The 24,359-nt window shown below is 32.5% G+C and overlaps 1 protein-coding gene and 1 long non-coding RNA gene across 3 annotated transcripts; both read right to left on the minus strand.

The window, feature by feature from the left end:
- Positions 1-94: 94 nt before the first annotated feature.
- LOC148763316 (uncharacterized) lies at positions 95-5,369 on the minus strand. The gene is made up of 2 exons (XR_016025739.1): positions 4,184-5,369; positions 95-1,042 (listed from the first exon to the last, which is right to left on the minus strand). It is a non-coding gene; the product is annotated as an uncharacterized LOC148763316 (long non-coding RNA).
- A 6,284-nt stretch (positions 5,370-11,653) lies between these two features.
- Positions 11,654-22,711, minus strand: LOC148763317 (uncharacterized). 2 transcript variants are annotated; one of them, XM_088805546.1, is made up of 10 exons: positions 21,507-22,705; positions 17,274-17,332; positions 13,703-15,842; positions 13,455-13,591; positions 13,132-13,214; positions 12,908-13,019; positions 12,696-12,788; positions 12,517-12,597; positions 12,179-12,405; positions 11,654-12,076 (listed from the first exon to the last, which is right to left on the minus strand). In XM_088805546.1, exons 1-10 carry the CDS (start codon positions 22,552-22,554, stop codon positions 11,905-11,907), a joined length of 4,152 nt encoding a protein of 1,383 aa, XP_088661672.1. In that variant the 5' UTR covers positions 22,555-22,705; the 3' UTR covers positions 11,654-11,904. The 2 variants fall into 2 exon arrangements, with proteins under 2 accessions (XP_088661672.1, XP_088661673.1); XM_088805547.1 differs by lacking the exon at positions 11,654-12,076 and having other exon boundaries at positions 12,197-12,290; positions 21,507-22,711.
- Between the last annotated feature and the right edge of the window lie 1,648 nt (positions 22,712-24,359).

Raw genomic sequence — 24,359 nt, forward strand, 5'->3', positions numbered from 1 at the left:
AAATAGTTATTTTCATTTAAAAACATTTACAATTGAGTAAACAAGTGGTATCAATTTAAGTGATCGATTTACTATTTTAAATCATCAATCATACTTACAAAATTTACACAACTTTTACTTTAAAACCGTTGGCTCTTAAAAATAGAAACATGAGCCCCCTGTCAAATTGTAGAATTACCCTAAAATTAATCTAAGTAGACCCATGAATGACCTTGGTCTGTTCCCACCCCTAGTGATTGGTTCAATGTAAAAAAAATAAAAAGAAAAGAAAAGAAAAGAAGAAGGAATCAATTTCTGAACAATTGGTTAAGAATAAGCATCACAACTCTGCTCTAGCTCTACTTGGATTAAGTAGCACGGTTTCGATTCAAGAATAGCAGCGGCACAAATACGACAACAAATAAGGAGACGAAAAACAGAGTCCATGTAGTGAACTTCAGCTTCAATGGAAAAGCAGTTGCAGTGGCGTGGCAAAATGCTGCGGCAGCTAGAAACAGTGGAACTTTTTCCAACGCTTGTGCAGTTTAGGTATTGTTTTGGCTGATAAATAATGCAACGAAGAGAATGACAAATATAAGCAAGACAGCAAAAGAATTGAAGATATATAATATTAACTCAAGCTTTTGTGTACAGTACAGGTCTTAGTTGAGAGTAGGTGCCAACTTCTTATTGAGCATCTGAAATCTTTTGTAACTGTAGAGAGTTTTTCTTATCACAAAGCTAGATTTCATATGCCACTAGAAGTCTTCCATCATGGTTCAAGACTTGTGATGGTACACTAGCTGGAGGGGCCTTAATAAAATTTCACTTTTCAAAGAAAAAGTTGATGTGCTTAGAGTAGAAGAATTAGATCGATCAGACAACTATGGGCAGCTCACATCATGGAGCACGCCTGTACGACTGATTATGGGTCATGGCTGAAGTCCATGTAGTGAACTTCAGCTTCAATGGAAAAGCAGTTGCAGTGGCGTGGCAAAATGCTGCGGCAGCTAGAAACAGTGGAACTTTTTCCAACGCTTGTGCAGTTTAGGTATTGTTTTGGCTGATAAATAATGCAACGAAGAGAATGACAAATATAAGCAAGACAGCAAAAGAATTGAAGTATTTGACTCATTTTATCTTTGGATAATGCTCATTACGTTCATTTGTGTTGAACACTAATTGCATCAATCTTGTGTGTATATATGTACAGTGGGTCAAATGAGACTGTAAGGAGAAAAATGAAATGTACTGTCTTGAATCCTTTTTGCTTAGTTAGGGAGGCAAAGAGAAAGAAAATACGCAGGACACTTGGGGCATTTAATAAAACTACAAATAAAAATCCATATCTAATGGATATTGATATTTTATAAAATTTTATGAAATCTATTAAATTGCATCTTACTATCACAATTATAAAACTTATTATATAAAACTCCACAAAATTTAAATTTTAAGCGTGAGTCAAGAACAATTGTAACAACAAAAACTAAATTACATCCTCCTATAATTGTCACATTTTCTCTTAATCAATGTAGTGAATGGATAATCATTCTTTTTCAATTTAAGAAATTTCTTATATATGTTATAGATCTTGGGAAAGTATATTCTCAAAAACTATTTTAAATGTCATAAAAACCTTTCAAAATTGTGCAAAATTAATGCAGTGACTTATCCCATTCCTCCATTGATGGATATATTCTAAAATTACTATCAATTTACTCCAGTTGACAAAATATTCTCTTAATTCCAAAGCGCTATTGAGTATGTCAGTCTGAATCCAATTTTAAAAGAAGATCTTTATCCCATGATTTCTCACCTTATAGCTTCACTTAATTTACTGTTTCTAAAACTTGAGTTTTCTCAATTCTGTCTCACTGTTCCTTATCTTCAAAAATATATCATCCATCACACGCAACTTATGGTAGCTGGTGTAATAACAACAGAGAAGTAGCCTTAATTACGATCACTTTCTTTTATTTGTTGAACAATATCATCATCCAAAAAAATTTATCTACAGTAATCTAACTTAATTTCTTATTCATATTTCCACTTTGAGCTTCGAATAATTTCAGTTAAAGTATTTGCAATAGTTATACTCTAAACTTTTGAAAGCAAGAATCTTCATCTTTAATTCCCAACTTTTATTACCAAAGTGTACTATCAAACAACTTTTATTGCCAATTTTTGTTCAGCAATATCTAATGGATATTGATATTGATACCTAATAATTAGAATTTTATGAAATATGTCAAATTGCATCTTACCATCTTAATTATAAATCTCACTATATAAAAACTCCACAAATTTAAATTTTAACCATGAGTTAAAAACTGTTGCAACAACAAAAACTAAATTACATTTCCCACAAATTATGTTAATTTCTTAACCACCAACATAAGAGTCTTTGGTGAAATGATAAAGTCTGAGGAGAAAGAAGTCAACTTCCATGCTTTCAAGTAAAAGATCAAGAGTTCTAAGCCAACCAATCAATGAGGATGTCAGACAATTGAGTGGAGAGGATGTAATGAGCTAACTTTTGTATAAAGCAATGACAGGGTAGAACTATATAGGAGACTAAGTCTTTTGTAGTTTAAGAGAAAATGTCTCTATTTCAAATATTGTAATAGCACTTGATGGTATATTTAAAAATATTTATTAAGTCTTTAAGGAAAGAAATGTCTCCATTTCATGCATTGTAACAATTATTGGTGACATATGTATAAAAGTTTGTCAGCTCTTTATAAGGGATGAGCAATTGACGAATTGTTAAGTTACCTCACTAGTTAAGTTATGTTTGTAACTAACCATCTAAAGCCGCCCCTATAGCCCAAACATGTGCACTTTCAAATATAAGAAGATGACAACTTTGCCAGCAATAGCGTGTCCCCACACCTCACGCGGAATTGAGGGACCCTCCATATTCCAAGCCAAGCATCAGTCACGCAACTTCGATTAATATAGTCGTACTTCGATTCTACCACCACTCCACCAAAAAAAACCCTTGCTTTATAGAGAGTTGAGAAATTTAATCGTTTTTTTAAAATCATACTTTTCACACATTAGATTCTATTCACATTTACTAATTAATTATAGAAGTGTCATTAATTATAACTCTTTCACGTCAAAATTTTTTCAGTACCATATGGGAAAATGGGACCACCTTCATGCTCTTTTTCCCCATTATTATATTTAGAGTTGATTGTCAATTAATTGAATATGACATGTATTTACCAGCATTAATCAGCATTCACATCAACGGTGCTTAACAAGATCCAAATATATATGAGCATGACATGTATTAAGAACTATTATTCTTAGGATTGATCATTCATGACGTGTTCAACCAAATTGAATAAAATCTTAACGAAGCTTACCAAATCCGATTTCGTTCTTTTACCTTTCACTCATGTATCTCTTTTTAAAAAAAAGTAACAACTTAGATACAATGACAAATCAAACTAATCCTTAATTAGGGAATGTTTAATAAAGATACTAATCAAAGTTCAGTTTTACATTATCTTTCATTTGGCAAAGCACGTGTTTTTATGATAATTCATCTTATATGCTATATTCCATATGTGGAAGCTTATAATTCTACCACAACTCCAAGGCACAGCCTTATTATTATAAGATTTTATTAGAGTTGCAAAAAATCCAAATGTTGCATTCCAACAAGTTGTTCTTAAATCTTAAAATAGCTAAGTTCCAATTAACAGGTACCCAACTTTTAGTATAAGTAACACTAAATCCATCTCATGCAAGATAACAGAAGAAGTTTTCTGTCGTTAACTACAACTTTTATGGACCAAAAGATCCAGAGTTGCCATTTACAAGCATGATAGTACATCAGAAAATGATATGAACTTCCCACAAACAATCCAAGAGTTTCCAGCAGAAAATGCATTCTTTTTCAGCGGTTAAAGATGTCTTCGAAATAATATGTGAACACAGAAAATATCACTTAGCAACGGATCAAATAGAATAAAAGGCTCTAGAAAATCATTTGTTAGTAAGTTTTGCCCTCCTTCATACTCTTCTACACGTCAACCATTATAAAGCAGTTTAATTCTAAATGAGCTAAAAAGGTGGATATGTCAGTGATATTGATTTGTTTGGAGAGTTACAGAGAGCAGGAAACGGACATTCAGGACCCAAAAACAAAAACTTTACAAATACATAAACAGAAATAATATATACTAACCTGGAGTGCAAGGCAGACATTTTCCATTTCTGCATCAAAGTTGGGCTTCTCTTTCACAGTGACAAGTTCCAGCACAGCACAGCAAGACATCTCAAGAGGTTCCAACGCTGGTAAGGCAATAGAACCACCGACTTTACGGTTGACAGCATGTGAAAACCGCAAGTACTCATCCTCACTGTAATGGTTTACATTAGAAGTCCACTCAGGAACTCTAGAGATGAAAACACGACCGGGAAGCCCAGGGAAGGAACGCGGTTTCAGTTCTGCAGAGAAGATATACGTCCTTCACACGTCACGATAACCAGAAAGTATCTGGTCTAGCAAATAGGGCTGATCAGAAGTGGTCAACATATACTGATCTCCATGCTTAACTGGAACCCATACTTTTGCCAAGATGCCTCCTCCAGATGACTCCTTAAACAAGGGCAGTGCTCTAAGCATCTTCTCATCAAGTGATTGTCCAACTGGCCTTGAAATCAACGAGTTTGCCACATCTGAAGTATTATTTTGTCTATTCCACCATTATTTCGTCTAACACCCTGTTCATCGGTATCTGTGGAATCCAACGGATTACCAAAGTGCGCATCTGTTTGCTGGAACACCATTCTATCCACACAATTATAAGAACCACCCATGCCACTTAACGCATCACCACCTTCAACAAAGGTACCAGAACTTTGTTCTGTAATATTTAATGAATCAAGAGAGGCACAAGGAAAGGATGGATAGGAGGACAAACCGAAGGAGGCAAACATCTGATCTGTAGCTGCAGGGCTGTTACACCACCTAGCATAAGAATCGAAGTTCATGAGCTCTGAGAAGTTGAAAGTATCCTCAGAAATTGAATTTTTGGTACTGCCACCTAACTGTTCCCCACCAAAGATGACAACCAAAATTTTACAGTCTCCAAAGCCGCCGCAAATCACTGCAAGAGAAGTCCACTGCTCTCAATCAACATTAACTCACAAAACCCACCTCAGATTCATCCACTCATACATAAAAATTCAAAATTCTAAATAAAAAACCCAAAAAAGAAGTACGTATCAAAAAGATGAAATGAAATTTCTGGTGAAATGAACCAAACATCGAATTCAAGACCCAGTGCACTATTCCCAATCAAAAGAAAAATACTTTACTAAATATACATGTAGCACAGTAATTTAAGAAATTGCCAAAATTGGCAATTCTTTTTCCTTTTATAAAATTCAAATGAAATTCGAGTGAAATAAAATGAACAAGAAATGAAATTCCCAAAACTTCAAATAAAAGAAAATCAAAACGAAAAAAAAAAAAAAACCTATAAAATCTGAAGCTCCTTGAAATTTTGTAAAAAAAAATGTCGTTATATGATATTAATATAATGTTGATGTAAAAAGTGAAAAATGTTATATGATCACATTAACATGTCATGTCATTATCTATTATGATATATTAGTATGTCATTTTATAATTAATTATGACATGTTGACATACCACATTAACTTATGTGATCTAAAATGACAAATGATATTTTGACTAAGTAAATCATTAATTATAAGAATTCATTTAATTCAAAATAAAAATATAAAAATATATTTCATTCAAAGTAAAATTATAAAAAATTAATTGAACATAATAAAAGTATATGACTTATTTGAATTTTTTTGAATAATTTAAGAAATTTTTTTAAATATTATTCCAAATAAATTTAAAAACAATGAGCAGTAATGATGAAGATAGTGGAAATTGAAAAAGAATAGATAAATGAGAAGCATTTTAAGAAAAAGAAGAAAGTAAGTGAGAAATTGCTTTTTTTTTTTTTATTAAGGAGGCCTTTGCTTTGCTGGGGATTATGAATCTCATTATTGTTGCTATGTAGTTAAGTTTGGTACTGTACTATATGAGTTTAGAATAGTATTAAAATCATTGGACATTTACAATGACTGGGGTGAGAAGATTAAATGCTTATTAAAATCAAATACTTATTTTCATTAAAAATATTTGTAATTGAGTAAACAAATGGTGATTGATTTACTATTTTAAATCATATCAATTATAAATATAAAATTTATTTATATTTTTTATTATTTTATTCAACAAAATTGCACAACTTTTACATTACAAGCGTTGGCTCTAAAAAAAATTGAATCAGGAGCCACCTGTCAAATTGTAGAATCACCCTAAAATTAATCAAAATTTATTAAACTGAGCAGGCCAATGAATGACCTTGGTCTGTGTTCCTCTGTTCCCATCCCTAGTGATAGGTAAGAATTGTAGCAAGGGAGCTGCAAAGCCGTCAAGTGGTTGTGGTTAACAGGTCAAGATTTTCCCCTTTTCTTTTCTTCTTTATTATTCTGAGTGACAGAGGGCTCTGTTTTTGGAGCTTAAGTTTTGATGTACTTCGAGAACAACTTTAAGCACGTGTTATGATGTTTGGATGTCATGACTCATAACATAACCTTATTTAATGAAAATTTTTGTTTTGCCGCGTCTGACGGAGAAAGAAAAACAATTCATGATACTTGCTAAATTTCCTCCAAAATAAAAATCTACTTTGCCCGTAACCATACAAGCATGCCTCACAGTCTCAGCCAATAAATGGAATTAATCAAATCACACTTCTTCTTTTTTTTATATTAACAGTTACACCATTTTTCAACTTGAAATAGCGGAATAAAGAAGCAAATTAAGTGTGGAAGTAATGGCAAATAAATGGAATTAATCCTATAGATTTGGGAGGCAGTGTCTGCAACACCAATACAAGGTAAAATGCTACGATTACTAATTATCTGTTTCCTTGTACATAGATTTTTTTGTACCATATTGATCCAAAGAAATAAGGGGAAGAAGGAATCAATTTCTAAGCAATTGATTAAGTATAAACATTACGACTCTGCTCTAGCTCTACTTAAGAAGCACTACCTCGACTCAAGAATTGCGGTGGCACAAACACGACAACAAACAAGGAGACGGAGAACAGAGTCCATGTAGCGAACTTTAGGTTCAATGGAAAAGGAATTGCAGTGGCGTGGCAAAATGCTGCGGCAGCTAGTAACAGTGCAACTTTTTCCAACACTTGTGAAGTTCTGGCATGGTTTTGGCTGATAAATAATGCAACCAAGAGTATGACAAATATAAGCAAGACAGCAAAAGAAAGCAACACGAAGGAAAAAGGGGGCTCCTTGTCCTTGGATTGATCGGTTTGTGAAAATTGGAGAGAGAATCCAAAGGCAAAAGTGAAGCAAAATGTCAATATTGCACTTTGCCACTGTAGATGCGGCTGAGCAGCGAGTAAATTAAGTAGTTGTGACTCCGCATTGAAGGAAGGGGACGTTGACGGTGGTGGGCGCAGAGGCAGTGTCGACGGCGGCGATATTTCTAAGTCGATAACAGGAGAAGGCAGTGATGATGGCTGCTGCTGTTGTGATTGGGGTGACTGTGATCTTGTCGTGTCTAATTTAGGACAAAGTCGGAGGACAAGTGCTGCAATTAGAGCAAGAAATGCTTTAACTTTCTCTTGAATAACGCCCATCACGTTTATTTGTATTTAAACACCAATTGCATCAACCTTGTTGCGCGTGTATATATATTTATAGTGGGCAAAATAAGGCGATAAGGAGAAAAGTGAATAAAAAAAAAGCTAAAAGAATGTGTAAGCTTAAACCCCCTTTGACAATATAAAAAAATGGAAAGATCCGATTATTACCTCCGAATTCTCTTTACTTTATAAAAAAATGTGAATTTGATGATGACTAAAAATCCCAAATGTAGAAGCCTTTTATGTCAAGAGGGTATGGCATGGGACTGGACCACTAGGGTCATTGTCTTGGATACTTTTTGGCTTTTTGCTAAGTTGGGGGGCAAAGAGAAAGAAAATACACAACACACTTGGGGTATTGGACTTTGGCTCACCTGCACAAACTATTCTTAAACAGCTTATCGGATCGAAGTTTGGTGTTTCCTCGCAAATAGACCATCAAATGAGAGAACAAAACGAGAGAGAGAGAAGGTTAAGCTAAAGGTACTTAAAAAATGAGATAAAAGACGTGCGGTGCGGTGACTTTATGTTGAACACAAGAAAATGTGTGTTTAAGTTTTAAGGACCGAAATTCGGATCTTATGGCTCTCACCGCGGACAGGAAGTTGGAAGGGAAGGTCCAATAGATGAAGACAAGAAAAAACGAGTGCAAAAAGAGGCTCGCTCGGCTTAACACAAAATGACTTTTTTTTTTCTTACCTTCTTTTGGTTTGCTGCAATTCTTCTACCTCATATTTTAGCTGAAATAATTATGAAAAAAAAGACCGATGAACCAAACATGCAAAGACATTATTATTAAGTTTTACTTATGATATTAGATTAACTAGGAATATCCTTATTAAACATTTAAGAATTGCACCTATATATTTCATCCTAAACCCTAATTAACCCTAATAATGAGAATTCATGATTTGTGTTTAATTTTTAGAGGTGCAAATTAAGTGCATTGCACCTATTTATTTCCTCCTCTAAAATGTTTATCAGGGTAGTTTCTTTTACATGTTAATCAAATGCTACATTATCAGGAGAAGGCAGTGATGATGGCTGCTGCTGTTGTGATGGGGATGACTGTGACCTTGTAGTGTCTTGAACGCCAATTGCATCAATCTGGTTGTGTGTGTATGTATAGTGGGCAGAACAAGGCAATATGGGGAAAAGTGAATAAAAAAAGCTAAAAAAATGTGAAGGCTTAAATCCTTTTGACCATACGGAGAAAGTGAAAAGATCCGATTATCACATCCGAGTCTCTTGCACTCGAATTTAACTATGATTAAAAAAATCCGAAAGTCACCTGCTTTGACGGGGTAAGGAAAATATATAAGCCTTTTTGAAGTCAAACGGATAGCACATGGGTCTGGGCCACTGGGGTCATTGTCTTGAATACTTTTTCTAGGCAAAGAGAAAGAAAATACACAATACGCTTGGGGCCTTGGACCTTGGTTCACCTGCACAAACTACTCCGAAACAACTTATCGGATTATAGTTTGGTGTTTCCTCGCAAACAACCAATCAAAAGAGAGAACAAAACAACACAGAGAGACCTTATGCTGAGATAGACCTTAAGCTAAAGGTACTTAGAAATTGAGATAGACTTTATGTTGAACACTAGCAAATATGTGTTAAAGTTTTAAGCATGGCCCCCAAAGAAAGGCAAATAAGTGAAGACAAAGAAGAAAACGCGTGCTGAAAAGAGGACCGGCTCGGATTAATATAAAATGAATTTTTGTTCTTAGGAAGTTTCCTATAAATTTTCTTATCCTTCTTTTGGTTTGGAGCAATTTTTGTACTTGATATTTTAGCTGAAAGAAAGATGAAAAAAGAATGATGAACCAAACGTACAAAGACTTTTTTTTTATACTTATGATATTAGATTAACTAGTAATATCCTGATTAAACATTTAAAAATTGCACCTATATATTTCATTTAAAGTACCCTAAACCCTAACAAAGAGAACTAGTGATTTGTGCTTAATTTTTAAAGGTACAAATTAAGTGCACCTATATATTTCATCCTCTAAAATGCTTATCATGGTTATTTCTTGTACATGTTAATCAAATACTAAAAGTATAAGACTTTTACATTTTAGGTAAAGGAAAATAAAATTACAAAATTTTAGGATTATTTACATAATATTTTAAATATTTAACCTTCCCTCAACTTATGCAAAAGCGTATCCAAAATCTTGAATAAAATGCTTCACATACTTTCAAATCACTCCTTTTGTTTTCCCTTAATCTTCACTAATTTTAATGAAGAAACTTTTAGAAAAGTTGCTTGTACAAATTACAAGTTAAAAGTCTGATTATAGATACTTAATAAGATTAGTTAAATTGTTATTTAAAAAAATATTAAATTCAAAGAGACGTTATATTTTAATTATTAATCATATATCTTTTTAAAGATATCACGTTAAGGTTTTCTAAAAAAAAAAAAGAAAAAGATAGTAAACCAAAATTCATTTCCTAATATCAGACGAAAAGGAGAACGAAAAAGTAACGATGTGATCATGCAAGCCAAGTGTTATCCACATAGATGAAGGGGTGATAGGAATTAGGTTAGGGCCTATAGTAATGTACCACGGGCTTGACATTTTACGGTCCTTGTCCGGTTGGGCGTCGCAGCTCAGCCCTGCCTAGAAACATTTTTAGGATGTTATTCTTCATCAGAGTACCTCTCTTGAAATTTTTCGTTTTTATTAAAAAATCTAAACTAGCTAACCAAACAAATGAACCTTTTAGATTTGAGTTTTAAAACTCTTACTTACCCTAAATAAGAGTTAACAATAGTTTTTGGTATTTTACAGAAATATATTTTTATTTTTCTCAATTAGAATAAATATGTAACTGTGAATTAAGTTGTTAATACATCACCCAAACTTATGGCGTAAACTACTTTCAAGTGCTTCGACTTGACTAATTGCCTGCTTTGCCTTATACGGTATCCGGAACCTTCTAGTGCATCATGGGCTGAAAGGCCTACCTCCAAAACCTTCGGCTATCTATCTTGCTTCGTGCTCTACAACCTTTCGCTCAGTTTTGCCTCCGTCAAAACAATGCCCTGCAACTCTACGGCCCATTTTCTACTTGGGCCTTCACCCTTCTGACCCACTTATAGTATACTTGGGGTCTGACCTGGACTTGGGCCATGACACAAATACTAATAATTTTCTTTTTCTGAAACCAAGTGCCAGTATCTTTGTTCCTTTACTAACAAAATTGTCAATCAAAATAGGAGTAGCATCACAAGCTGTCCATGGCTCAGGTAAACCACCAGACCTGCGGGTCTAAACTAACTTGGATTGGGCTTTGGACAGGATATTTTAGGTCCAGCTCGATTTGACATAGGATTACATTTAATAAAAAATTATTTTTTGTTTACTTTCATTTTTAAAAATATTAATATAAAATATTTTTAACATAATATCTAAAAAGTTCTTAAACTATTTAAAAAAATTCAAATAAACCATTATACTTGTATTGTGTTGAATCAAACTCTTATACTTTTATTTTAAATTAATTAAACTCTTATACTTTTATTCTAAGTCAAATAATTGTTCATAACTAATAATTAATTGAAACAAAATATCATTTATTATTTTATATCACATGATATTAACATGACATTAACGTGACATATTAATATATTATAATAAATGATAATATGACATGTTGATGCAATTTGATGACATGATTATTGTATTTTTCACTCTTCACATCAATATTATGTGAGTAAAATATAACAAAAAATATTTAAATTAATGACAATTAATCAATCATTAATTATAAAGGCTTATTTGATCCAAAATAAAAATATAAAAACTTGATTAAATGTAATAAAAGAATAAATATTTATTTAAATTTTTTTAAGTAATACTTTATATATATATATATATATATATATATATATATATATATATATATATATATATGATATAGTTACTTTCAAGCACCTATTTGGGAAAATATGGCCATCGATGACTATATTTGATTTCAAGAATAAAAATCACAAAACTAGTGATTAATTCAGAATTAAATAAACCAAAAGACATGCGTACAAGTAAAAGTCCAAAATTAAGGCTTAATTCCTCTAAATTTGTGAATACCCTTTGAAAGTAACAAATAGACCATGCATGCCGGCTATAGCACTACAAACTTTATGTTGACTTCACTAATAATATACATTTATTCGCAAAATAATATCATGTCAAGTCCATAACCTTGGCTGATGGATCCTTCCCAAACGTATTCTTCCACGCAATAGATCAAGAAATGTACGACGTCGGAAGTGAGGCATGTCATCTTGACTGAAAGGAAAATAATTCCCATGTGTGAGGCAGTCGGCATATTTCATGACAAAGAGGCCACAATCCACGGAGCTGCATTGTCAATGAAAAGATTGAGAGTGTAACGAAATACCATTTATAAAATGAAAAACTAAAAGCTTCACTAATTCTCTTAAATGAGGACAGCTTGCTTACTTCTTTTGCATAGGAATATTTTCTGGGACAAGAAACGGCCAATCCTTGGCATTATTATGACCCATGGATGGCAATAGAAACTCTGAAAACCACCGCCTGATCACCTGTTTCTCTGAAGCATTGGACATTCGAGAATATTCGTTTGGATCCATCCATAGCAATTTTTTATCGTCAATGTCAGCATAAAAAAGAAGCCAATGTTCGCTCCAACACATTGGCAGAAACAACTGCAGTGAGTCAGCGACAGAAAAACGAAAGTGATAATTGTGCCTACCTATAGATTATGAGTTATGACATTGCATTAAACAGACTAACTTATAGGGAATAAAAATAGTTACCTTGCTCACGCCTATCAAGTCCTCTTGTTTAACCCATCTTAACACTTCAGATTCAGCCTTTGATCCATTAATCAAGAAAGTCTGAGTTCATCATATATAGTTGAAAAGTTATTCTCTTGCCAATGATCATACACATATAAAAAAAATCTTAATTATGATTTTAAATAAAAGGCCCTTACAGCTGTAGCAGAATCGAAGGAATGATGCTTCAGGTATTTATGTGGGAACTTCTCATACCTTCTTTTAAGCAAAATGAAGAACCGATTCACAACCTTCAAATATGGGCAAGGCACGTCTTAATATATGCATTCAGCTTATCATTTCAAGCTACTAGTATATTTCCAAGAAAAAAAAAACCGAAAGAGAAATATTATTTTGAAAGGACACTAACCGTATCCTCGACATAATAATTTTTTACATCTCCTGAACCAATATCATCTTGAGGAATTCTAAGCAAAGGTGCTAATGCTTTATCCTGTATCTTATCTCGTCCAATTATTTCTCTTCAAAACAGAACAACAAATAAATAAATTTCATTATGATTACAATGATATCAACGCTTAATTAAACTATCATATTTGATAGGATGTATCATGTAATGGCACACATACGTACCCACTTATTTCATGACTTTGCCATTTGCTCAAATGTTTTTCTTCTTTTTCCGTTAAAGGAGAGATCAAATATGCCTGAACATCCTACAAAAATACAGAAAAACAACAAAAGTAAGAGTATTTTTTTTTTTTGGTTAGTTTATGTTAAAAAACCTTTTACTAGTAAATCAATTTCTGAAAATTTGAAATCTTTGCCATTCAAAAAAGATTGAAAACCTTTTAGGCATACGAGATGTTAAATAGTACTAGCCCTAGATTTTAGGTTGAGTTTCCTCATATAGGATTTAATTAATAAGTACAAAATAGGAAGGGTATTGCTTGTACCTTCTCTGACCATGCTCTGGCCTCCCTCCCTATTTCTTCATTCCATGGTGCTTCATCATCAGATTCGGAAGAGAAGTGGTCTAACTCCGAATGATGTGCAAGAGGTCGACTATCCTTCAATTTGACAGTGAGGCAGCCTATGTTTCCTCTCTTATTAGGTTCCACGTTTGAAAAAGCTCGGTCGAAATAACTAAATAGCTAACAGAGATAATATGATGATAAGAATGGATCATGAAGATATTACTTACTTGCCCTTGGAGATTCTAACCAATCCCTGCCGCATATCATAGCCTCTATGATCTGAGGATTTAAGCCATTGAATATTGGATTGTCCATCATAACTTTTTCAGCCAAAGTAGAACCTGATATGATCGATGACATAGGCATTGCTAAGATATCACGAGCCATCCTCCCAAGAATAGGAAAGCTTGAAGCATGTCCGCGCCACCAACCAAGTACGTCAAACTCCATTTCGGAACACATTACAGGTCCCTGAACATACTTATCAAATTCCGACTTCCATGAAACCTCAGTGTTAACATTCCTTTTATAATTGTACCACCTATGGAAAGATTCCATTGTATTTTCTTCAGCTTTGAAAATTTTCAAGGAATTTTTATCATCGAAGAGAGATGTCCCACTGTACATATTACTTGCATATTCATTGAAAAAACCAGTGAGAGCATTACGAATGATTGCCAAGTGAATCCGGGCTGCATCAAAGCCATAGATGTTATTGTATGAGAACTCCACAAAATCAAATTTAAATCGTGGATCAAGAATAGCTGCAATTGCCAAAACCAAGCTGCACGTCCTCCAATTGTTATCAGATATCACATTCATCAATGGATAGCCTTTTCTTTCCTGCTCACTCAGTTTCTTGTATTTATCATAAATGTCCAGCAAACATGCACTTGAAGTTTTGATGGCACCATCAATAGATTTTCCGACATTTTGAAGCACGTCATCCATCTCACTTGATTGATCCTTAGCAAGGAGACCATTAATGCACCCATCACAGCTGATGTAAAATGTGCTTAAAGGATGTGGAGCTCTGAAACAGAGCCAGGCTTTTCTTATTTCTTCAGCTATCTCCAAACTTGAGGAGGAATTATGCATGGTTAAGGAGCAAACTTTCTTGTCAAAATTCCAGTCCTTAAGCAAACTCTTGAAATTTTCAAGGAAAATCCTAGTGTCAAATTCTTGCCCGAAATTTTTCAAGGCAAGAACTTTCTTCTTCAATTTCCAATTGTCATCAATAAATTGGACAGTAAAACAACAATGAGTAATCTTTTCAAGATCATTTGCCCACAAACTGACTGTCAAATTAAAACGACAAGAGAGCGTATCAAAATATTCAATGTGTCTACCTTTTTCCTCTTTATAGACACGAAATATGTCAGATGCTAGAATTTCTTGCGATTGAAGTTTGAACCTTGGTTGCAAATTTTTCAAAAGAGTGCTGAAATATTCATCCTCAACTATATTCAATGGGTACTGATGCTTAATAATCATTCTTGCAACATCCATGCGACTCGTATCTTGATCAAATGAAGAATTACCTTGTTGATCTTCAACTTTGGAAGAATTACCTTGTTTATCTCCAACTTTGGTTCGTTTGCTTTTACAACGTTCCAAGTGATTTCTTAGGTGTGAAGTTCCTTTCCTACTTGAACCATCAAACCCTCTACCACAATGTGAACATATAGCCCATTCTTTCCCATCGCCATCTTTTTTCTTGGTAAATTCATCCCAAACATCAGATCTCGACTTTCTCCTTTTACCACAATGAGGAATGTTTGGAATGGCTTCTTCCTGCAAACCGACTTCAGTGCCATGAACTCTTAGCTTTACAAACTTTGTCTTCATTTTTTTCAAGTCTTCGAAGATACGAAGTGCCAAGGATTTTGGTTCCTCAAGTTGTTCCTCAGATGAGGACAAAAAGAATTCTAGTATATAAACATCATCAGTATAATGGTTGACTAGACAGATTGCAAGGGCCGCATGTAAGCCTGACTTCTGTGCAGCCTCAGCAAATGGATTGCTCCTAAGCTCAGTAATATTTGGTTCAAAAAGGAAGGGCTCATTTGATTGAAGCGCTTGTCCAGCAATAGCTTGCCCTTCTTGAATATCATATATTGCACATTCTTGCATGAAAGACTTATACTGAATAATTTTCTCTAAACAATCATAATAATAATAACAATAATTAATATAAGAGTAAGTAGTTTCGATGGATAGAGAACGTTTCTTGTTTAGACCTGACATGATTCCATTCGGGGTTCCCTTCACCCATGTTAAAGCCAATGGAAGCTCATATTTCAAACATACATCTTCTAACATGTCATATATCTCAGCAAAAGCAGCCAATCCATTCAATGAGGACGCCTGTTAATTAAAAAAGGTAATAATGAATTACTAAGAGCAAAACAAGAAAATCCAAAATAACACTTGGGAAGAGGCACAACCACTCCTCAGGTTAACACTTGTTTTTGGACCATTTTGTATGCAACTTAATTCTAAATACCTCGCTATTGGCATCTTTTGTCTAGAAGCAGTAAGAGACTCTGGATCCTTCGTTCCACAAATAGCAAATAAGATACACAAAACATTCAAAATATGTAACCTCTAGGCAAGTTAATACGGCTAAAGAACCCTTTTGCAAAAGAATGAAGTAGTTTTCTACTTTCAAATGTTACTTTTTCTTATTTTTTGTTTTTTGTTTTCAAATGTCACATTCCAATTGCAACTTTTTTTTGTCGAAGTATTAAAGGAATCTTAGCTTTTCTTGTTAATAGCAAGGAATGTAATGTCTGTAATTACATGACTTCAATTTAATAATTTTTCCAAACTTTCAATCTCAAGATTTGTAATAATTTAATATCCAGGTGTTACCCTTAATGTATATCCTTGGATGAAATTTTATATTTTTTTTGTACTTCAAAAACTACAAGCAAGCTTTTAACCATCTCCAGGCAACCAAACTTTTTTTAATTCGTAGAAAAGCTTTTACATAAACCATTTTTAAAAAAAATATTTTTCACCGAATAAACAGATTTGAACTCAAATTTTAATATGCTTTAATTAAACTATCTTTATCTTTATCTTTTATATATAGTGAACAACATATATATTATTAACAATTTATTAAATTAATAAGTTTGTCCTTCATTAATGATTTTTTATTAAATTGAAACGGTAACTGATTTTTATTTATTTGGTTAGTAACATTGAAGTCTTTATTCAAGTAAATTTTCTTTAATTGATAATATTCTTATTAAATTAATTATTGACTAATTTTTATCTATCAATTTCCTTATTAATCTTGAACTATTTACTAAAGTAAAATTTTCTTTACTTTAAAAAAAGTAAAACATTCTTAATAAAATTTAAATCTAGCTAAATCAAAACTAGAATTTTTTTTATTGAATTATTAATGAATTTAAATATTTATGAGATTACAAAACTAGTTTAAATTCTTTAATGATTCAATAAAATAAAATTTACTACTCATCTTTGAACAAGTACAATTTTATCACTATATTTTTTAATTTGATTCAAAAATGATAAAAATTTAACTATAAAAAAATACTCCAGGAAGAAATAAAGAAATTTTCTAATTTTGACTATGTTGAATCAAATTAATAAATATAGTGCTAAAATTTCAATCGTTTGGAGATAGATGCTATATTTGATCAATCACCCTAAATAGAGTGGTAAATTTGGATCTTATCCTACAATGAGGAAATTTTGTAAGTTAAAACTAAAGTGGAAATCTTATAAGGCGTTGTTTAGGAGACTTGAAAAAAAAGTTAGTACCTGTCGGTCAACTTGTAAAGTTCGAACTGTATCTTCTAATGCAGGATTTGGATTGAAACCTACAATGAAAGTTTATGAAAGTGTTATCATTATACAAAATATAATTTCTAAGCTAAATAACAATTAAGTAAAGAAAGGCCAATGAAGATGCATTAAGGGTCAAGGATCCAATTTATCACTCTCCTACATTACTAGTTTTATGGTCAAATTTTACCAATCATTTTCTATTAGTGCAATTTTAACAGTACAGTAAAAAATGTAATGAATGTAGAATATTCTGTTGCCATACAAGAAGGAGAAGAGAGATAGAAAAGTAGAAGTGAGGAAAGGGATGGGAAAATTTAAAGCTTGGTTTGGTCGTCCACATCGACCTAGAGTCAGCCAGCTTGATTTGGGATGGTGAGAGGGCAACGAATAAAAAAAAAAGAGGGAAAGGATTACGAAGACTGAGAAAATGAGGGAAGAAAGAATCAGAGAGAGAGAATAGCCAAGTAGCGAGGGGAAAGAGAGGAGCAAAGCGACATGGGGAAAGGACGAAAAGCAGGGGTCTGGGTCTGACCAGTGGTCACCAATGCCTTATCTAATGTTGGTCGACCAAATTCGGCACAAAAATTATGAAAACCTTCGAGGAGAGACAAAAGGAACAAGGATAGAGAAATGGAATAAAAAAGAAGGGTGGACGCTAATATTTGGTGTAGGTTGGTCACCATTAAAATGATGAAATCAAAATTTAACTACTAAATCTTAAACTTGAAAATTACATAAGAACATAATACATATTAGAGATTTTATGTATACATGTACTATATAAGGTACAACATGATGAAAATGCCCTAACTACATGACATGCCAAATGACAAGAATGCCCCTAAATTTATATGGCATAATATATGTCAAAAATATATGTACTTAGAGTTATATGACATATTGAATGATGAAAACATCTTTAAAACTACGTTGCATATTATATTGTTCAAACTGCATATATAACATACTCTCATGATCCTAAGACTATGGGCTATAGTTCATGACAGTAAAATTACATAGCATAGTTCATGTTATTGCATAGCAACTTGAACTACATCTATTTGTCATACTATTGACATCATTATAACCTTAATGGCATACAATCTACCATAATTTTAATATCAACATTTATCTATATGGCATGTGCATTATATGGTTCAAACTATATATGGCATACTCTCATGATCCTAAAACTAGATGGCATAGTTCATGACTATAAAATTACATGGACTAGTTCATGTTATAGCATATAGGATAGCAACCCGAACTATATCTAAATGTCATAAACCTTAATTGCATACAATCTGTGACAATTTTATAACAACATTTTTCTATATGGCATATAATTATAATCCTAAACCTCAACATTTTATCATGTCTACTAATGTGCCTACATGATAAACGTTCATATGGACAAGTTCTATCTATGTCTGTCATGCAGGTTTGGATATTATTACCAAGAGGAACTTGCTTGGATCTAGGTCTAAGAGTTGATTCAGCATGGCATTGGATTGAATTGAATGAGTCACAGGCTAGGCTTTTTGAGAGTCTGGAGTCGTCTGGATCTTTTAGATTGGTGTAGAGTCGTTTGGGTTTGTAGGGACATTGTGGGCTCATCTAAGCTCGAATGGACATTTTGGGCTCGCTTAGACTCTTAGATTCTTGGACTTCTGAACTCCTTTAACTTGTAAGTTACCAAATTGCTGTGGGAATTTCTAGCAGTAGAAGAGGAGAGGCGAGGATATCTAATAAATTATGAGGTAGGTAGAAATATGATGGAGTATTAATTGCTGAGATGAAATGGAGTGGACGGTCAGGATCAGGTGATGAACAACTCAGATTTCATGAAAATTTTAAATTTTATCTTCTAATAAAAATTATAATTTTTAAGAGATTTATCATTTTAAAAATAAATCATTAGATAATTCAAAAAAATTAAAAATAAATCGATCTGAAAAATGTAGTGTCGATTTACATTATGTGTTGATCAATACTGTAAGTTTGGTCAAATTCACTAATTTTCTGAATTCAAGCCTAAGTTGATCGACACTTTAAATAGTCAAAAAGTGAAAAAAAAATTAAAAATCTATCCAAATTGATAGTTACCCTAAAATTTTTGAACTATTGATTGACACTTTTTGTGCCAATTGATATTCTTTCCTAATTTTTTATGAAAATTTCACTTCATTAAAATGGAAATTATATTTTAATTTTTCATTTATTAAAGTGCAAAATTTGGTACTTATAATAGTCATGCTAAAAAAGAAAAAACAAAAGAGAAAAGGGAAAGGAAGAAGAGGAAAGGAAAAAAAACTTCATGTCCATATTTTCTTTTTTATTTTTATTTTTTCAAATATCCAAATTTATTACTTTTATGTTATTGAAAATTAAGAAATATTTCAGGAAACATTTTTTCTTTTTACTTTTTGACTGATTTAAATGGTGTCAATATTAGTCATTCAAAGTTTGATGGTAAAATTTAATCACCAAATTAGATACTGATAAATTTGATTCTTATTCCTTAATCCTAAATTAAAATTTCATTGCATCAATACTTTAGAAATAAAGTATATTTTCTAGTTGATTTATTCAAAAGATTTTAACGAATCAAAGAATAATTTTAACTATACTCCCTCCATCCCATTTTCTTAGTCCCTTTTATTTCTTTTCGATGTGTCAAAGTTATGTTCTTTTTTTTTTTTTGAACACAAACTACTCCTTTTTATATATATTTCAAATTTACTTTCAATGATTTTTTTTACTCTTTTGTTATTAAAAACCTTGAAACATCATTTTTTTTATAAAATGGTATATAAAATTTTAATATAAGATAGACTGATTTGAAATTTTTTTTAAAATTTTGTGAAAATCAAGGACATAAAATATGAGATTTAGGTAGCTTTATGTCATCAAAAGGGAGATGGATCAAATAATGAACTTGCGTAATTGCCCTAAAAAAGTATATAACCTATATGGTATGTTTGGTTGGCGGAATAGACAGGAATGGAATAGAATAGTTATTATGTGGGAATAGAATGAGGTGGGAATAGAATAGAATAGTTATTACTTAGTTTGGTATGACAAAGGGAATAGAACAGGAATAATTATTATGACTTATTGTAGTGTTTGGTTGGTAACAATAATTTTGGAATAAGAAAGGAATAGAAAATAAAAAGACAAAAACACCCTTTATTATTTATGTGACATTTTATTTTTATTAGATTTTTAAAATATTAATAATCTAGAATTTAATTAAAATATTAATAATAAATCATTTAAATATTAACATTTATTTAATTTAAATATTATTATGATTAATTTTTATTTTATTTTATTTTTAAAATATTAATAATTGATAATTTATTTAAAATATTAATAATTGATAATTTCAATATTAATATTTATTTATTTTTTAAAATATTAATATTTTATTTAATTTAAATATTATGATGATCAATTATTTTATTTTATTTTATTTTTGAAAATTAATAATTGATTATTTATTTAAAATATTAATAATAGATAATTTAAATATTAATATTTTATTTAATTTAAATTTTATTATGATTAATTTTTTATTTTATTTTTTCAATATTAATAATTGGTAATTTATTTAAATATTAATAATTGATTATTTAATTATTAATATTGTTTATCTAATTTAAATGATATTATGTTTATTTATTTTTAATTTATTTTGTTTTTAAATAGGAATAATTTATAATTTATTTTATTAATAATTGATAATTTAAATATTAATATTTTATTTATAATTTAATATTAATATTTTATTAAAAATTGGAATCAAGTGAGAGAAAGAGGAGAGAGAGAAAAATAATATTTTATACTAATAAAGTTGTAAATTTTCAAACTTGTAAGGGGTATTTTTGTCTTTATTAATTTTTAAATTTATTCTTCAACCATGGAATAGCTAATACCATGGGGGAGGGTGGTATTAGCTATTCCTTGGTTTTGAAGGATTTTGAAGAATAGCCATTTCATAGGAATGGCTATTCCTTGGATCATTTTTCAACCAAACAAAGGAATAAAAATTCCTTGGGAATAAAGGGGGAATGGCTTAGCCATTCCCCCAACCAAACATGCTAATAGATAATTGTATTATCATTATGGGCGCTATAAAACATGAATATAATGGAATGTGAATTTATTTATTCTACTTTGTAAAACATTGCATAAGAAATATACCTTGGATAGGGTTATAGCTGATTGGATTGAAGTGGTCCACCGCATCTGTGAGTTTCCAAGCCGATGTGAAATGCAATAGGCCATCGTCGTTTTGAAAAACCACACACCCATTATCCTCAATGTCCCCAGACCCGATATCCGGCGCCAGTGGAACTGGAAGAAGGCCATTCGCTCGCAAGAGGGATCGCCATTGAGCCAAAGTCTGGTGTCGCTCAAGTCGGTCTGTCCCTTCACATCCCACGATGTTTACTATCTGTGGTCTACAATACATGAATTCGTAAAATTCCAAAAAATTGAAGTAATATTGAAAAGATTTCTCCAACCGTTTGATGAAATTGGAGTCATTATGGTCAGCATATTGCTCTTCTATAATCACAATCTCTGGGTTTATCTGCCTCAACTTTAACAACTCTCTCTCCATTACTCTTGCATCTGCCAGCAACTGGTGAAGTTTACAGTGATAATAGACGATTACGGCCTCATCCGTTGTCCTTGTGAAATCCGCCTTAGACGCATCCACATCACCCAAACTATTGGCATAAACCACTCTCAAGTCCTCCAACTTAATTCCACGTTCCATGGCCGCCGTAGTGAGATCGTGCTTACTTTTTTCTTGTTGGAATTTTACTATTTTTTCCAGAAATGGTGATACTATGACACTTACACGGACTGATAGAAAATCACCGGAAGCATTAGCTAGTGATCTAAACAAGTATCTCCAATAACATAAAGGTCGGAATAAGAAGGTAATGAGGTGCAATCGTTTCTTTCCCATACAGGCAGTGTTGATGGCATCGCAGGAAAAATTATGAAGGAAATTAATGGGTGAAGGAGTCAGCAAAGTGAAATAGGCACTGGCAGAAGAAATTCCGTAAGCTCGGCGAACTAGAGCTTCCGCAAAGTATTTCACAACATCGCTTCTTTCCGGGCAGGATTGGTCGGCAGCAAGATTCCAGATCCGCTCCAGGAGTGAGTCGGCAAGAGTCAGATTCTCGTCTTGAATAGCTTTAGCGCAGGCGACTAAGGCGTCCAAAGCAGAAGAGGCCATCACTGTACGGAAATACTAGAAATTTGGTCGAGGCAAAACTGGTAATAAGACAGTGCAGATAAAATTTGGAATCAAGGAAAAGCGAACTTAGAAGCGCCAATGAAGTTGAGATTAAGAAAGTAAAGCAAATTCGGGGGCATCAAACATTTGCTCTTTAAAATATAAGAAGATGAAAACTTTTCCAGCAATAGCTTGTCCCCACAGCTCACGCGGAATTGAGGGACCCCCCATATTCCAAGCCAAGCATCAGTCACGCAACTTCGTGGAAATTACTACAAGCAGTTTTCAATCAGAATTGGACTAGTCAACCATTCCGTTTGTCGAATTAATATTAAATTAAATATTAGTCGCTCTGCAATCCATTCTGTTGTTAAAATGAATTAGACTAGTCAACCAAAGCAAAACAAACTCATTGTACAAAACAACTTATTAGCTACCTCATCTGTCATCTCACTAGCTACAATTGATCATTCATGGCATGTTCAAACCAATAGAACAAAATCTAAACCGAGCTTAACAAAATCCAATTTCTTCCTTTGGCTTTCCCTCGTGTATCTCCATCTTTTTTTGAAAAGTAACAACTTATCATATTTTTTTTTGGGATAAACTTTTTATTTTACTTGAATAATTGGTATAAAAAATAAATTTAAAAACAATGAGTAATACTTACTTTTCGAAAAAAGAAAGCAATATTGATGAAGATAATGGAAATTGGAAAGAACAGATAAATGAGAATTTTTTTTTATTATAAATCTAGTTATTGTTGCTATGTAGCTAAGCTTGGTACCGAACTATAAAAGTTTAGAATAGTATTAAAATCATTGGACGTTTACAATCACTGTAGTGAGAAGATTAAATGATTATTAAAATCAAATAGTTATTTTCATTTCAAAACATTTGTAATTGAGTAAACAAGTGGTATCAGTTTAAGTGATCGATTTACTATTTTAAATCATCAATCATACTTACAAAATTTACACAACTTTTACTTTAAAAGCGTTGGCTCTTAAAAATAGAAACATGAGCCCCCTGTCAAATTGTAGAATTACCCTAAAATTAATCTAAGTAGACCCATGAATGACCTTGGTCTGTTCCCACCCCTAGTGATTGGTTCAATGTAAAAAAAATAAAAAGAAAAGAAAAGAAAAGAAGAAGGAATCAATTTCTGAACAATTGGTTTAGTATAAGCATCACAACTCTGCTCTAGCTCTACTTGGATTAAGTAGCACGGTTTCGATTCAAGAATAGCAGTGGCACAAATACGACAACAAATAAGAAGATGAAAAACAGAGTCCATGTAGTGAACTTCAGCTTCAATGGAAAAGCAGTTGCAGTGGCGTGGCAAAATGCTGCGGCAGCTAGAAACAGTGGAACTTTTTCCAACACTTGTGCAGTTTAGGTATTGTTTTGGCTGATAAATAATGCAACGAAGAGAATGACAAATATAAGCAAGACAGCAAAAGAAAGCAACACAAAGGAAAAAGGGCCCTCCTTGTTCTTGGATTGATCAGTTTGTGAAACTTGGAGAGAGAATCCAAGGGCAAAAGTGAAGCAAAATGTCAAGATTGCACTTTGCCACTGTATATGCTACCGAGCAGCGAGTAAGTTAAGTAGTTGTGACTCCGCATTGAAGGAAGGGGACGATGACAGTGGTGGTGGCAGAGGCAGGGTCGACGGCGGCGATATTTTTAAGTCAATAACAGAAGAAGGCAGTGATGATGGCTGCTGCTGTTGTGATGGGGTGACTGTGACCTTCTTGTGTCTAATTTAGGACAAAGTCGGAGGACAAATGCTGCAATTAGAAC

The sequence above is a fragment of the Theobroma cacao genome, chromosome 4 (genome assembly GCF_053813885.1).
Source record: "Theobroma cacao isolate CCN51 chromosome 4, ASM5381388v1, whole genome shotgun sequence".
Classification (NCBI taxonomy): Eukaryota; Viridiplantae; Streptophyta; class Magnoliopsida; order Malvales; family Malvaceae; genus Theobroma; species Theobroma cacao.

Coding starts and splice junctions, on each gene's coding strand:
- LOC148763317 (XM_088805546.1), bottom strand. CDS start 22,554: ATGGCCTCTTCTGCTTTGGACGCCTTAGTCGCCTGCGCTAAAGCTATT. Junction 15,843..17,273: donor CTTTACAAGTTGACCGACAG/GTACTAACTTTT, acceptor TTTAATTAACAG/GCGTCCTCATTGAATGGATT. Junction 12,598..12,695: donor CCTTCGATTCTGCTACAGCT/GTAAGGGCCTTT, acceptor TGATGAACTCAG/ACTTTCTTGATTAATGGATC.